This window comes from Chrysochloris asiatica, unplaced genomic scaffold (assembly GCF_000296735.1).
Source record: "Chrysochloris asiatica unplaced genomic scaffold, ChrAsi1.0 scaffold00127, whole genome shotgun sequence".
Taxonomy (NCBI): Eukaryota; Metazoa; Chordata; class Mammalia; order Afrosoricida; family Chrysochloridae; genus Chrysochloris; species Chrysochloris asiatica.
In genome coordinates, this window is record NW_006408645.1 from 3,666,854 (window position 1) to 3,681,397 (window position 14,544).

Below are 14,544 nucleotides of genomic sequence, written 5' to 3' on the forward strand. Positions count from 1 at the left end.
GAGCAGAAAGCCTTATCTTTCTCCCAAGGAACGGCTGATGGACTCAAACAGATGACTTTGTGGTTAGCAGCCTAACACTACGCTCCTATGTCTCCTTTGATTGCCTATGCATCTAATGTAGACTTATCTTAACATGGCGCACTCCTAACAAGTAAGAATTTCTTTGAATGCGTTATCAAAAATGACCAATCACAAGAAAAGAGCCAGGCTGGTAGTGTTACGGTCATTTAAGCAAAGAAACCCCTCCTTGTGGTTAACAGCCCAATGTGTAATCCAGTATGCAACCAGAACTCATGTATCATATATGCATACATATGTATATATATATATGGAGCTCTGGTAGCGTAGTGGTTACGAATTGGGCTGCGAACCTTAAGGTCAGCGGTTTGAAACTACTAGCCAATCCGCGGGAGAAAGATGAGGCTTTCTACTCCCGTAAAGATTTACACCCTCGGAAACCCTATACAGGGTCGCTATGGGTCGGAACTGACTCAACGGCACTTAACAACAACAACAACAACAGTATTATCTTTACTTTTTTTTTATTTTTTAATGTCTTAACATTTTATTTTTTTGGCCATTACTTTCAGGTGGGGAAATGCTTTGATTCTTGATGCCAAACAAGCCTTATCCATCAATGGTGAACAAATTGTTGTATCTGTGAAGGAAACAATGAGAACATGTAGAAAGCAATCCAAAGACTAGCATTTCCTCCATGCTCCAATCTGCATTTGCAGTGGAGTCTTTAAAAAAACACATAGTTAGTTGAGTGATAGCTTTTAAAAGACACAGAAAAATCGCTTCTTATGGAAACGTCTCCAGGAGTGGTGGGGCTGGAATAAACATAGAAGAGTTTCTGTGCATTTTCTAATCCACATCTCCACCTCCACCATCATCACCAACCTAGTCAGGGACCTTCCTGCAGGAAAATCATAAACATGATACCAAATGAGTTGTCAGAGCATTCTCCAGGGAACCATGTGCTTTGTTTGCTAACATAGAAGGTTACCCTTCTAATCAATGATACATATGATCAATCTTTCAGACCCAGCCAATCCTGTTAACCCTGAAGTGAATGCTATGCGCTCCCTCAGGCACTTGCTAATCAAGAAGTGTATTTAGGGGCATCAAGTCAATCACTCAATCCCTGGGCCTGGATTCCTTAGACTGTATCCTATTTCAGGTCAGATGTGAGGAAAGCTATTTTCCTGGAATACCAAACTCTACCCTCCCTGTGACAATGCCTCCAGAGCAACCTGACTTAACCACATGCACTCAGATTTCTTTCTTTCTTTTTTGGAGAGTGATAAGAACTTCTGCATCTTTTGTGTAAGTGTTATTTATTCCTTTTTGATGTCTTCTTTCAGTCTCCATGCCCTCTTCATTATCTGTGATCTGTCTCATTTGAACTCTTTTAACTTATTTCTTTGACAACATCTTTTATGGCTAGACACCTCAAAGACTTCAGAAGAGAAATAAGTGTACAAACAATGAAAATGAAATGAATCCGCCAGGATTTTATCTTTCTATTCTGGTTCACAAACTTAACAGAAACAATAACTGTGAGAAGCAATTCAGAAGGAGGGATGGTCCAGTCCTAGCAATCCCTCTGCAGTCACAAAAGCAAGCTCTAACCCCATCTTCCCCTCACTCTCCTGTAAATCAAGGGCAGGGTGTGACAGCTAGGGCTTAGCTGGTCAGAGGCGCATCTTCTCTGAACCAACGACATGTGTTATCCATCATGGTTTAGGAGGTCTCTAGCCTAAGAGAACACTCTGGAGAGAGGAAGGCCATTGTTTGCAAGAGCCCACAAATGTTTTACTGCCTTCTTCTTTTGACCCTCACCCTGTGATTATTTGTCATTCCCTAGGTCTACCTAAGCGAAGCCATAGAGAAAGAAAGTCGTAATTATTAGGCCCCAGCAGTGAATACCAGGCTGGGAGCCATAGTCTTCAGAGGGAGGGATGGGGTAGAGGCAAAGAAGGGCACTGTAAGCTACAACTGCAGAGTTAGGGGATTGCAGACCATGATGCACTCTGGGTGAGGCTGACCTAGCTCCTCTCCTTTGGTTCGTCTGCACTCAGTGTGTTGGGCCCCTCATGAGTGTCTAGTCAATGCCTGGCAGGTCCAAGGCGCTGAGCCTGTCCATATATAGCTCTGGAACCACACTCAAAACAAGCAACGAACAATCTAGTTGTTGAGTCAATCCACAGTCAGAGTAGAACTGTGCTCCGTGGGATTTTCAGCGGCTAACCCCTTAAAAAAGGAGTCGGTCTTTGGCTAGGAGGAAGGAAATGCAGCAGATCCTCGGAGGCTGTCCTACCCATAAGGCGAAGAATGGCCAGTTACAGACAGAGGTCCTGTGGAACCATTTGGACTGGGTGCTGACCTAGCCTCATACAAGGCCTTCTTGGGAAAAGCTTGTGTTCATCATGGTGTAGCTTTCCTTTGAGTCTTGAAGAGCAGAAGTGTCCACAGAGAAGACTATTAAACACAGAAGGGGTTACTGAACACACACACACACACACACACACACACACACACACACACCCCATATCTCTGACAACCAACTGTGAAGGTATTCTCCTGGAAAGACCCAGACCCTTCAGCTGCCTGTCCTTAAGGAGACATATCTGTGGGCCCTCCCACTGGTGGCTCCCATGACAGAGAAGATCTCAGAGGTGGGTACCTGAAGGGTGACATTGAGGGGCTGGAAATGACACTCCATGTCATCCAGCTGAATGAAGTTGGATGTGTCCACTGACTCGCCGTACACAAAGGAGGTTGGAGACATGACTCTGAAAGAGGAAAAAGCAGGACCCAGTCATCCCAGCCTATGGTTGAGTACTCACCATACCTGCTGTCCTGAGAACCCCAGTATCTGTGCCTTCTTAACATTGAACCTGCCCCCCGCAACATCTTCTACCGGATGTCTTCCCTATGGGAACTGACTTGTCCCCACTGTAAATGGTTGTGGCAGACCTATGCCTTCTAAACAGACTCTTCCACTCAGAGCCAGTCAGTGAGTTACATTTACAACTATGAGCTGAGATGACATTTGTAAAATGAGGACAAAGATCACGGCATTTTCCATTTCAGGTTTTTTGTTTTGTTTTGCCTTTTAAACTGGATTATAGAATTATACATTTCTGCCTTATCATTAGGAAAACATTGTTAATTGAATAAGTTACAACAAGATTGTGAGAAACAAATTTTTTGAGAAACAAATTTAAGTGAATTATGTATTCAGCATTCTAAATCCTATTCTGTGATAAAATCGTTTTTTAAAAACTTCATTCGGGCATTCTTCCAAGGTTACTAGACGTTTGTTATTTAAAAATTTAGGCAGTTCAATGACAATATTTTTCTTTCTATTTCAAATAATGGAGACATAAATTAGTTGCAAGAGAGTCGATCCAACTCATGGCTACCCTATGTGTGTCAGAGTAATACTGAGCCCCTTAGGGTTTTGATGGCTGATTTGTTTCAGCATTAGATTGCCAGATCTTTCTTCCAAGGTGCCCTTGTGTGGACACAAACCTCCAACCTTTTGTTAGTAGCCCAGTGCGTAAACAGTTTTTAACATCCAGGGATTTCAGTGGCTACACAGGAGACGATTACCAATTAAAGATTAGTGTGTAGCAACATTTTCAAAGTTGCCTTATGAGCAAACCTCCAGGGATGAGAGAAAGCCCAGGCTTGTTCAAACTCCCAAAGAACTGACTGATTTTAGAAGCGATCCTAGAAGTCACTCACTTGCCTAAACACAACCACACAGAATATTGGTGCCAAGTCTGAATGGACAAGTAATTCATCGCTCTTCAATTTAATTTTCAAATGAAGTGCATTCTTTCAGAAACACAGTGAGGTTCTAGCATTCAGCAGATGGTAGGATAGATTTTTTCCAGAAGGATCAGAAGCTGACTTGGTTGTTTAATGGATGGCTTTATCAGGGGTTGTTAACACCTCACTGTGAGGTCACCCTCCCAAGGACAACACAGTCAAGTTGGTGGTGTTTCCTGTTTTGTCCCAAGAATAGGGCTTGTTCCAGGGTGTATTTTTACTGTGCTTGTGATGAGGCAAGTAAACAAACTACATGGTTAAAAACAGAGCTGCGAACAGAGGCAAACATGGTAATTTACAAATATATTCTGAAGAATGTGATGAAAAATGCAAAGAGTTCAGGAGCAGGAATGCCCTGACCCAGGCCGCTGGCTCCTGTGCCAGGTATTAACATTTCTACAATCAGCCAAGGCCGGGATCCAGAAGCACTTGGGGAAAAAAAAGAGAGAGAGAGAAATGTTGAACCTCTAGAAAGTTCAGCTTGCATTTGGGGCCAAGGTTCAATGGGTTCTCATTTGATCTAAATTAGTTGTGCAAATCCTTTTGCTACTATCAAAAAGGTATATGCTCTGTTTTCTGAAGCCAGAGACAGAACTGAGTTCTCATTTTTCCAGGCCTGGGCTTTGATTGCAATCCTATGAGGGTTGTTTCAGGTCTCTGCAGACCACAGAGCTATATGCCAACCATGCCAGCAGCCCCAAGTGCTCCTGAACCTCACCCGGGCAGATAGCCCTGCCACTGTGGTCATTCCCTGCCCACTCCAGATGGCACAGACTTCATATAGAGCTGCCTCTGCTGAAGGGGTTAACAGGAATATACCAGGCAAAGCCAGCAATGACTGACTGGGAAGTTACTCAGCAAGGGGAACCCTCTCATGAGTTAGGGTAGGAGGCACATGTGGCTGTAACCTCTGGCCCAGCAGCTTTTGGCTGAGATTTTAATTTCAGGAACCATGCTGCCTGCTATCATATGGTATTCTGGAGGTGTGGGGACTGGGGCACAAGCATAAAAGGTGTACACAATGTTCAAAGCGTATGAGCCATGCACTTGTCGTTAGACATCTCATGTTACCCACCAGGTGGATGGGGAGCTGAGGAAGACACACAACAAGGATAGGAGTCCCCGAGGCTAAAGTTTCATTTTCTATTCAAGGCAGGGAAGCAGGGGTGGTGACAGGGCACTGACTCCTGGCTGCACACGTATACACAGGAAAAGCACAGCTTTCCACCGGAGGCTACTCACCCAGTGATGGATGTGTCCACTTCATGCACCAGCGGCACTGTCAGTGAGAGGATGTTGTTGTGCAGTGACTCGGTGCGCTCCACGTTGCCACTACAAAGGAAGAGACCAATGAGCGCTGGCCATCACTGGCTATCGGTCCCATAGCAGCCTCTGCTCCTTATCTATCCCCAGCTCCATTTTTGGTCCCTGCATACAGTCACAGCAGACACTTTACACCACTGTCTTAGTGTCCTGCTCACAGAGACATGAGTGCATAGTTTACAGGAGGCTGTCCTGGTGTGCCGCTGTAGGATAAGCACAGAACCACAAAGTCGGTTTGAATCACAAGGGGAGCAAGTGGTTCAAACACACCAGCTGCTCCTCGGAAACCCTGTACAGGGCCGCTAGGAGTTGGAACAGACTTGACAGCACTTAACAACCACATTCGAGGGCTGGAGAGGAGAGAGAAGGAAGGAAAAGGGCACAATAAAGGCATGTGGTTGGACTGGTTGTTCAGTAGCACCACCCTCACCTTCTGTGTGGAGACAAGGGTTTGAGTCCTGGCTGACACACCTCATACACAGCTACCTTCCATCTGTCAGTGGAAGCTTGTATGTTGCTGAGTTAGAGCTTCCAACTAAGACAGATTAGGAAAAAAGAGTTGGCGACCTACTTCTGAAAGCCAGCCAGTGAAAAATCTTAGGAATCACAACAGTCTGATCTATAGCCCATGATGGAGATGCTGTGGGGCTGGACAGCACTTGGGTCACCATGAGTAGGGGGCTGACTCGACAGCAGCTAGCAACAACAAATCCAGGAGGTCAGGGCTGTGGGCAACTGGGATTCAGTCTTGCTGGAAGACTATGGGCAGCAATGCAGAACACATGATTTTGACTGACCTCAGCAGCAGGTCTGGAAGAAGGCCTTGATTCACTAACTCCCACAAATAATGGTAGGAGGTTTGTTAATTTAGTGGCACATTTGCCCTACTCTGTGCTCACAGGTGGGTGGGCTCTGGTCAGAAAAAGCCTCAGCAGAGTTGCAAGTATTAGGAGGTGGACGTTGTCCAGTAGGTATGTGGGAATGCCGAAGGCTGAAGGTGTTGGGTTATCACTGGCGGCGTGCTATCTCTATAAATGCCGTCCCACTGATAAACCCTATACAGGGTCGCTATGGGTCGGAACCGACTCGACGGCACTTCACAACAACAATAGCGATAAATGGACCGAAGAGATTAGGGCACTGTGGACAGGAACATGCCTGCTGGACTTGAGCAGCTTCTTCTACCCAGAGGTATCACTCATCATTCACAGAGAGCCAAGGCAAGCCTGTTCTGATAAAGACCAAGAACACTCTCACTGTAGACTTCTGGTACAGCTCATCTACCTCCAGATACTACTCTTGGGACAAAGCACAGAATGGACATTTTTGTGAGGTCATTTTAGAAACGTGAATGAAAGGATGCTAATGTTGTTGGGTGGCTACAATGTGCCAAGCCAAGCACATGACCTCACTGAGTCCTCGAGTAACTCCAGGAGAGAGGGTGTGTCCCTCCTTTGACAGGCCAGAAGCAGCTCTGACAGGTTAAGTAACTTGCTCCAGGCCCCACAACAAGCCCGAAAGAGCTCAGATTCCAACCCAGGTCCAGCTGACTCCCAATCAAGATTCAGTCCCCTGATACCAGGCTGGGGGGAGTATGGGAAGGAACACACACACAAGTAAGACAGAGAACCTAATTTCTCTTTTCTCTACTACTTCATTAAATTTAAAGTATCAATTGTGATTATTATTCCAGGAAAAGGAAGGCAATTCTTTATGAACTCTTCCCAGAGCTCCCTGTGAGCCCCTGGGCTGGGGCACTTACGGCTGGGTCCACCATATGGAGTGACTGCAGGATCCCAGCCCAAAGTAAGGGTTTGGGCAGGTTCACACCCTACACTCCCCTGAACATCTGCTACGTCCCTGTCTGTTCAGTACCCTTCCTGGGCCCCTTCCCAGCCTCACTCCATGGCCTTCCTTTCCCTCTAGCAAGTGCTGAAAGGCCACAATCCTCAAATAGCCCTCACATCTCCCTCCTATTGTCCTGAAACAATGGTGTTCTGTGACTCCAACCCACCAAGGCGCCTGCCCCAGCCCCCTCTGCCCCCGCTCCACATCTGCCTTCTGCACACTGGGTTTGCCATGGTTTGCACAGGCAGTGGGAACAGGTGCACACACAGCAGAACTTGCCTGTCCTTCCTTTCCTAGAGACAAAAAAAAACTGCGAGTCACCACCACGGGCAAAGCTCAGGCCCGAACAGGTCAGAGGTGACTCCCTCACCTCTGGGATGGCACCTCCCCACACCCAGCATCCTGCCAAGGCTGAGTAATTGGTTCCTGATGGAAGGGTCACCCCTTGCCCTTCCATCTGTCCAACCACCTGTGGTCACTGGCAGCTCAGGCCCAGCAGTTTCATCTGTCATCGGGGTGACTGCTCCACACTGAGCTGACAACAGAGATAAAGAGACCAGATATCCCATGGCTCCCTGTCATTCTGCCACTCACAAGGTGAGAGGCTTTCCTGTGCTCTGCAGAGCCCAGTTCATAGTCAACTGTTTAGTCTCAACTTTATGTCATCCTAAATGCCCAGGCAGGCAGGAGACCTTCAAAGGGTGGGTCAGGAAGAAAGGAATGATTGATATTGAAATGTGGCTTTCAAGATAATGAACTTTAGGGAATCTTCCCATCGTAGCAGGGAGTTAAGTGCTGTGGGTACAATAAGACCTGATTTTCATCATAGCCTGGAAAGAAATTTAGCATTTGAAGTATTCCACTGTGTGTGTACCGGACAGTATGGCTTCGTTACCATTGGTGACTCAATTAAATTATTTAAACAACAAATACTAGGTGTCCTCTGACAGCAACATTAAAATACATACATAAGAGGATTTTTGTTTTTGTTGTGAATTATTGGCATTTACTTATAATACTCAGTATTGTGCTTGGTAAATAGCATGTGGTAAGAAACGTTGGAAGTGCCTGGATGGTGCACTTCGCTACTCACTAACTGAGAGATCAGTGGTTCTAATCTATCTAGAAATTCCTCACAAGAAAGGCCTGGTGATGTACTTTTGGAAAGATCACAACCCTGAAGACAGTCTGGAGCACAGTTCTACTCTGAAATACACGAGGTCCCTATCAGCTGACTTGATGGCAACTGGTTTCTGGTTAATATGAGAGGGGCTTCAAAAGGTTCATGGAAAAACAGAATGAAAAGATAATGGAACTTTCCCACAAACTTTTTGAAGCCCCCTCATAATGCACCCAGCATAGAAAAAGGGATTGTAGATAGTGGTTCTCAGCTCATTAGAATCTTTACAAGCCACAGTTCCTAAAGCTCTCCAGGTGGTCCATGGATATGTTATTTTAACAAATGAAGCCTTCACCAATTTCAGTTCCCACCCTTCCTCTCTGACCCCTCTAATTAGCCCTGAATGGGGCTGGGAGACAGAGCTTCCACCGTTTGACAAGGAAAGTCTCCTCCCTACCATGTTTTCTGCTAAGTGTTAATGACAAGGACCACAAGAGGGCACAAACTGATGAATCTGCTCAACAACAGAGATCCGAGAAACAACAGGAAAATGAGAATGTTCAGGTCTGAACGGGCATATGCCTTCTCTTATTAAATTCAACAATCTCGTGTTCTGTAGTGTGTGGGCTGTGTTGTACTATGTCTGTAGCTCCCCACTGCCTTTGGAATAATTCATACTTTTTAAGGCTGCCTTTCCCCCCAGGTCCAGTCTCCTCTTTGAGTCTTATCTCCGCTGTCCTTGCATATTCCCCACTCTTCCTCTGAGATGGCTCAGGATTTTCCAGCTCACTCCAATGCCTGCCACCCTCATGGGTGTAACAGAGTAGGTTGTACCATGTACATGCTCAGTGCTATGGGATTGCTACATGTCTTCAGACGGGAACCAGACTCCTAATCGAAGACGCTTTTAAAATGCCACCTCTCTGGAGAAGCCCTTGTAGAGTCTGGCACTAAGAATTACTACTTCCAGATAAAAATTTAAATAAAAAGGTTACCCTGGGTATCCAAACCCAATCCAATCAAAGCTTGTACCTTTCTATTCGGGAGCTTGGATGGTGCCACAGTCGGTTTGAGCTCAAATGCTACCCCACAGTTTGGTGGTTTGAAATCACCCAGTGGCTCCAAGGAAGAAAAGCCTGGCCATCTGCCCAAAATCACAGCCAAGGAAACCCTATGGGAAAGTTCTACTCTGTAACACATGGGGTTGCTAGGAGCCAGGTGCCAAGAACCACAATAACAACCTTGTATTCAGTCACCATAGGGAGCTCTGGTGGTGCAGTGATTAAGTGCTTGGCTGCTAACTGAGAATTCAGTAGTTTGAACCCACCGGTTGCTCTGTGAGGGAACAATGTGGTAATCTGTTTCTGTAGACATATGTAAGCTAGGAAACCCTATGGGAGGGTTCTACTGTATCCTATAGGGTCACCATGAGGTGGCATTAACTCAATGGAAATGGATTTGAGGGTTTACTCAGCCTCTCTCCATCCCAGCTATCAGCCAAGCACTACTTGAAGTTGTTTGAAGGCACTCATAGATTCTGGCTTGAGGACGCACACACTCCTGAAGTGAGACGTAGCCACTGTCCTGTCTCCTTCCTATCTGTCCACTTGGCTTCTAGGACAAGCTCTCTCTTGAGGAATGTCTCTCAAGGAGCCTCTGCCAACAGGCCTGGCTGGGCCCTCAGGCTGACGGTACCACCTCCCCTATCCCCCTTCCACTGAGGCAAGCACCAGCAAGTCCATGAGAACTACAGGTCCTGCCTGACAAGCTGCAGAGGGCATGTGTATGATCTGGGAAACTTATGCCGAAGCAGGCACTAACTAATCACGTGACCCTGAATGAGCCTCCTCACTCGCAGGTGCAGTCTGTCTGTCTGTCTGTCTGTCTCTACAGGGCTACAGAATCATAACGGGGTGGGTCCTCCCAGCTCAGTCTGAAGCAGTGGCTTTCTCAACTGGAAACATACAACCACCATCCCTAGATTCTACCCAGTGGTTTGGGGTGTATTTCTGAATAATCTTTATCCTCCTCCTCTGAGTCTTGGGGATCATCAATGCAGTACCAAGGCAAAGTTTTTAAAATTAGAAAGAAAACAAGAACTCCCTTACCTCTGAGCAGTAATGATGAATGTAAGAACTTCCTCTTCCCCAGACAGGTGACTTGTGTCAAAGATCACGCTGAATTCGTACTAGGGCGAAGAACAGTGATGTTCAGCATCAGGAGACATTTCAAACTTTGTGTTAGTTGCCGTCTTCAGGACTTTATTACCTCTGCAAGTTCATTTTCATGGCAAACTAAAGTATCTTTCTGATAGTTAGGCCAGAGGCATAGTTTTACAAGTAAACCCAAGCCCAAAGCATGCTCTGGGATACAGCTGCCTTTTCACCCTCTGGACTTTCTTCAGGAATTGATGCATTAGTCTTTAAACCAGGCCTGTCTACATTTCATAAGAGGTCATCATGAGTTGGAATCCACTTGAAAGTAACTGGTTTCGTTTTTGGTTGTCATTTAGATTTCAATCACATGTCATCTTCCCAACTTAATGCCGTATCTGCATATCATATCACCTGTGTTATCATTTAGCTTATAGTTTTACTGCCTCACTCATTTACTTAAAATATTTAGAAGTAATATTTACTTTCAATGTTATTTCAAAAGATTTACTTTAAATATTTTAAAATAAAAATTTCTATCAATACTACAGATGGGTGGTGCTGTGGTTAAGTGTTGGGCTGCTAAATACAAGGTTGGTGGTTCAAATCCACCAGCCACTCTATGGGAGAGAGATGAGGTTGTCAGCTCCTGTAAATATTTATTATAGCTTTGGAAACCCTAAGGAAACCCTACTCCATCCTACAGGGTTGCTCTGAGGACTTGACTAGATGACAATGGGTTGGAGGGTGGGGTGGGGGTGAGGTATACCATAGATGGGATCCAAGGTGACTTGCCCTAAAGAAAAAGTTGTCCTACAATGGAATACAATGAAAACCAAGCAAGGCTGGAGTCTGGGTCTCTTGAAGACTCTCAGCAGGTGTGGCTTACCCAGTAAGGTAAACATGGGCTTACTTATGCTTGCTTACTAATTAGTAATGAACAAGCAAAAATGTGGTGAAACTCAAGTGAAACTGTTCATTAAAGATGAGTAAATAAGTACTAGTTAGTCTGTGCTTATCTTGCTAACTGGGGACTTGATCTCTGTCAGGAATTGCGAAACTGAAGAGAATTTGATTCTGTAGGAAGGTGCTGAGATGTTGGGAGAGAGGCAGATGCCTACACAGCTAGCAGCTGGATTTTCAATGTGGTAAAAATACATGAAACTGTTCACTGTTGACAAGTAACCACAAGGAAGTCCATGCTTACCGTGTTAACTGGACAGTCTGACCCTGACGCCAAGCTAAAGGTCTACTGTATCTTGGTTAAAAAGGGAGATTAAAAAGAGAAAAGAGGAGCTAGAGATAGACTAGCACTGTTAGAGACTTTCTCCTACATGTAATTCAGATGGAAAGAGTATTGAAAAGTGAGCCATTTTCTCACTATTAGAGTCAATGCTGTTTAGTGCTGGGTCTAGTATCACCTGTGATAGAGCCTGTGATCTGGGCAACACTATTGCGAGCAAAAGGTTTTCACCCCTCTGTTGGCTAGGGGTTAGAGAACCAGGCTCAGCCGGAGACTATGTAATCTTGGCCAAGACATTTAATCTCTGTACATTACAATACAAAGAAAAGACTGAGCAGAGTGGTTCTTAAATTCTACCAAGTTGTGAGAGCTTATCAAATATCAAGACTTATCTAATATCTAAATATGTGGGCTCCATTCTGACTAAATCTACATGATGATCTACTTTTGCAACTGAAATCTGCTGAAATGAACCTACTTGAAAGTAATGGGGCATCTACAGTGAGATGTGGATGCCACTTTCTAGGCAGACATGTCTTTTGCAGGGAGACTTATTAGCATACAGCAAGGGTCAGGCATAGTGATATGTAAGGAAGCACAGTTGGAGGACACCAAGGAAGAGAAAGTCAAGGGTCTTGTATAAGCAAAATATCAGAACTGAGCAGGAGTTCTGAATTATACACACTAATGGTCAGGGTGAGAAGCAGAAGACTGGGCCAAAATCAGAGATGGAGGCCTAAAGGAACATGTCGGAAAATCGGAGGGCTGGCTGCGGGAGAGAAACAAACCACCAACCAAAGTAAGCCCACAGTGTGGTCCCAATGCTTAGTAGGTGGCCTGGAGCCGGATGAACCATAGGTCCTGAAGGGCAGAGGAGGGCAGGCCAGGCTGCAGACAGAGGAGACTATTATCCCAGCTGACAAACTCCTTTTGGCTTTATCCAGGGAATTCCCTTTCCCTCCTCAGGCTTAGTCTTACTTAACTTCTGCATGTGGGAGGAATGTAGTGGTGGCAACTGCTAAGGGGGATAAAATTGGTGGATGGATGCAAGGAGTCTAGTCCAACATTCAGACTTCTACCAGCTCTGTGACTGTTTGGGGAGTTAATGACTTTTGACATTATGAATGCTCTCCTAGAGATAGTACAACACACCTTAGGTTTGATTTGTGATGTAAGGTAGACTTTACCATGAAATGGCAACTGTTGCAGTTTTCCAAGTAAGTCTATTTTTTGTTATTCACAAGATTTCAAATGAGTCTGTGTGTGGGGTGACGTGTACGACGTGACAGGCAATGTGGTCCACCTTTCAGGGTCTTCCTAGGTCACCCCACTTCACCTCACTTGGAGTCGAAGGGGACTAGCGTCTACTCTGCCAGTTACTTGTAATTCATTTCCTAAGAGCAGCCACTTCTGGCGGTCCCCCCTTTCCTGGGGCAGAGGAGTGAATACACAGGATAAGGAATGAAGGCAGAAATAGCGGGATCAAGTACGTCCTTCAAGTAATTTGTTCAGAAATGAGGAAGCCTCCTTTCTCATGAAGACATTCTTACACTTGGTTTACTAAACAGCTGACAAGTCCTGGGCCCAAAAAGCCTTAGAGATGAAAAGGATCTGCTTGTATGACACAGGCATCAGCGAAGACTAAAGCTTTCACGCTTTGGAGGAAGAAGGTAGACAAAGGAGTATGAAACTTCCTTCAGATCATAACAGAGAAACTGGTTTCTACTTCAAAAGGCAGACTTGGTCTTTCAGAGTCTAGCTTTGCCTCCAAAAATCAGGTCTTCTACATTATCTTTGCATCTTACCATAATGTTGGGACTTACTAGAGTGTCTGGATATGCCATATTTTATTATTGCTTGAGCTTAGAATCTTTTGTCCTTCCTAAGCATAAAAATGACTAATAATGTAATTTTTGTTTTTTAAATGAATACAACTATTGTTAGGATCTTGAAAGGTCTCTTCTTAAAAACTGTTTTGACTCTAGCCCAGATGACAACTTCTCGCCTTGAGGAGACTGAACATGAACTAGAATGTCCCAGAATGAAACATTTTGGAAAGGTCAACCAGATGCTGCATGAACAAGTGCAAAGCTATAGCTGTCTTTCATATTTGGGGTGTGTCAAGTGGACTAAAGATAAGGAGCAGGTAACTGTGACCCCTCTGGAGTATACGTGGACTATACACTGGTGGACAGGAGATGGGGTATGGGAGAAAACCTAGAGGGAGGCAGTTGTGGAGTCCGAGGCTGGTGGGATGGGGTAGAGGTTGCTGCCAAGGAAGTGCCCTGTCTCTGCCCCTTACCTTTGACTTCGACCTCATGAAAGGAAATCCCACACTGCATTTGAGGAAGTCCGATTCCAGCAGCTCACAGGAAATGCCCATCTCCTCCTGTAAGAGAAAAGGTACCAACAGATGCGCCGGCTGCACAGGACACAGCTGTGTGGAAGTGGCCTCAGGAAGAAAGACAAGGGTCTTCCTTAGGGCAGTTCCCAGGTCAAAGCCACTGTTGTCTGTGATGGGAGAAGGAGCACTCTAACCAGGCCAAGCCCCCATCCTGCTCTGCTGTCCTCTTTCCTTCGTAGGTTCCCTAGGAAGGAAAAATGAAGAGTGCTTTCGCACTCTTCATTCTGTTGGAATGCTTTGGCTCTGAACCCTGGTGTTCTCCTGATGAACTGGGCTGTGCCATGTGTGAGCTGGAAGCCTCCTAAGGTTTGGATGAAAAGGCACCCCAGTAGACTTTCTGCCCCTTTCTCCTAAGATCACACCATAATTCTACCTTTCAAGGTCTCGCTAATTTAGGGAGAGAAATAACTCTAGGAAAGTCAAACCAAGGGTAAGAGAGGGTCTCCCCTCCACAATAACCAGATGCATTGAGGGGTGAGATGCCCTCTTATAAGTCTTCCCAGTTGAGGGGGTGGGTGCAAGGATGAGGAGGGGCTTCCCAGTGTAACAGCACAGTCTGGACTCAACACACAGTGGCATGAGAGAGGCAGTGGAAAAAAGCCGCAGGGAG

At 45.5% G+C, this 14,544-nt stretch overlaps 1 protein-coding gene across 1 annotated transcript in view; it reads right to left on the reverse strand.

The window, feature by feature from the left end:
* ITGA9 (integrin, alpha 9) overlaps positions 1 to 14,544 on the reverse strand; it is a 497,442-nt gene that overhangs the window by 87,462 nt on the left and 395,436 nt on the right. The window contains exons 19-22 of the mRNA XM_006869158.1: positions 13,833 to 13,919; positions 10,243 to 10,322; positions 5,086 to 5,175; positions 2,690 to 2,798 (exon numbers count right to left, since the gene is read on the reverse strand). Coding sequence (XP_006869220.1) covers positions 2,690 to 2,798; positions 5,086 to 5,175; positions 10,243 to 10,322; positions 13,833 to 13,919 — 366 coding nt within the window. The remainder of the gene's footprint in view (positions 1 to 2,689; positions 2,799 to 5,085; positions 5,176 to 10,242; positions 10,323 to 13,832; positions 13,920 to 14,544) is intronic.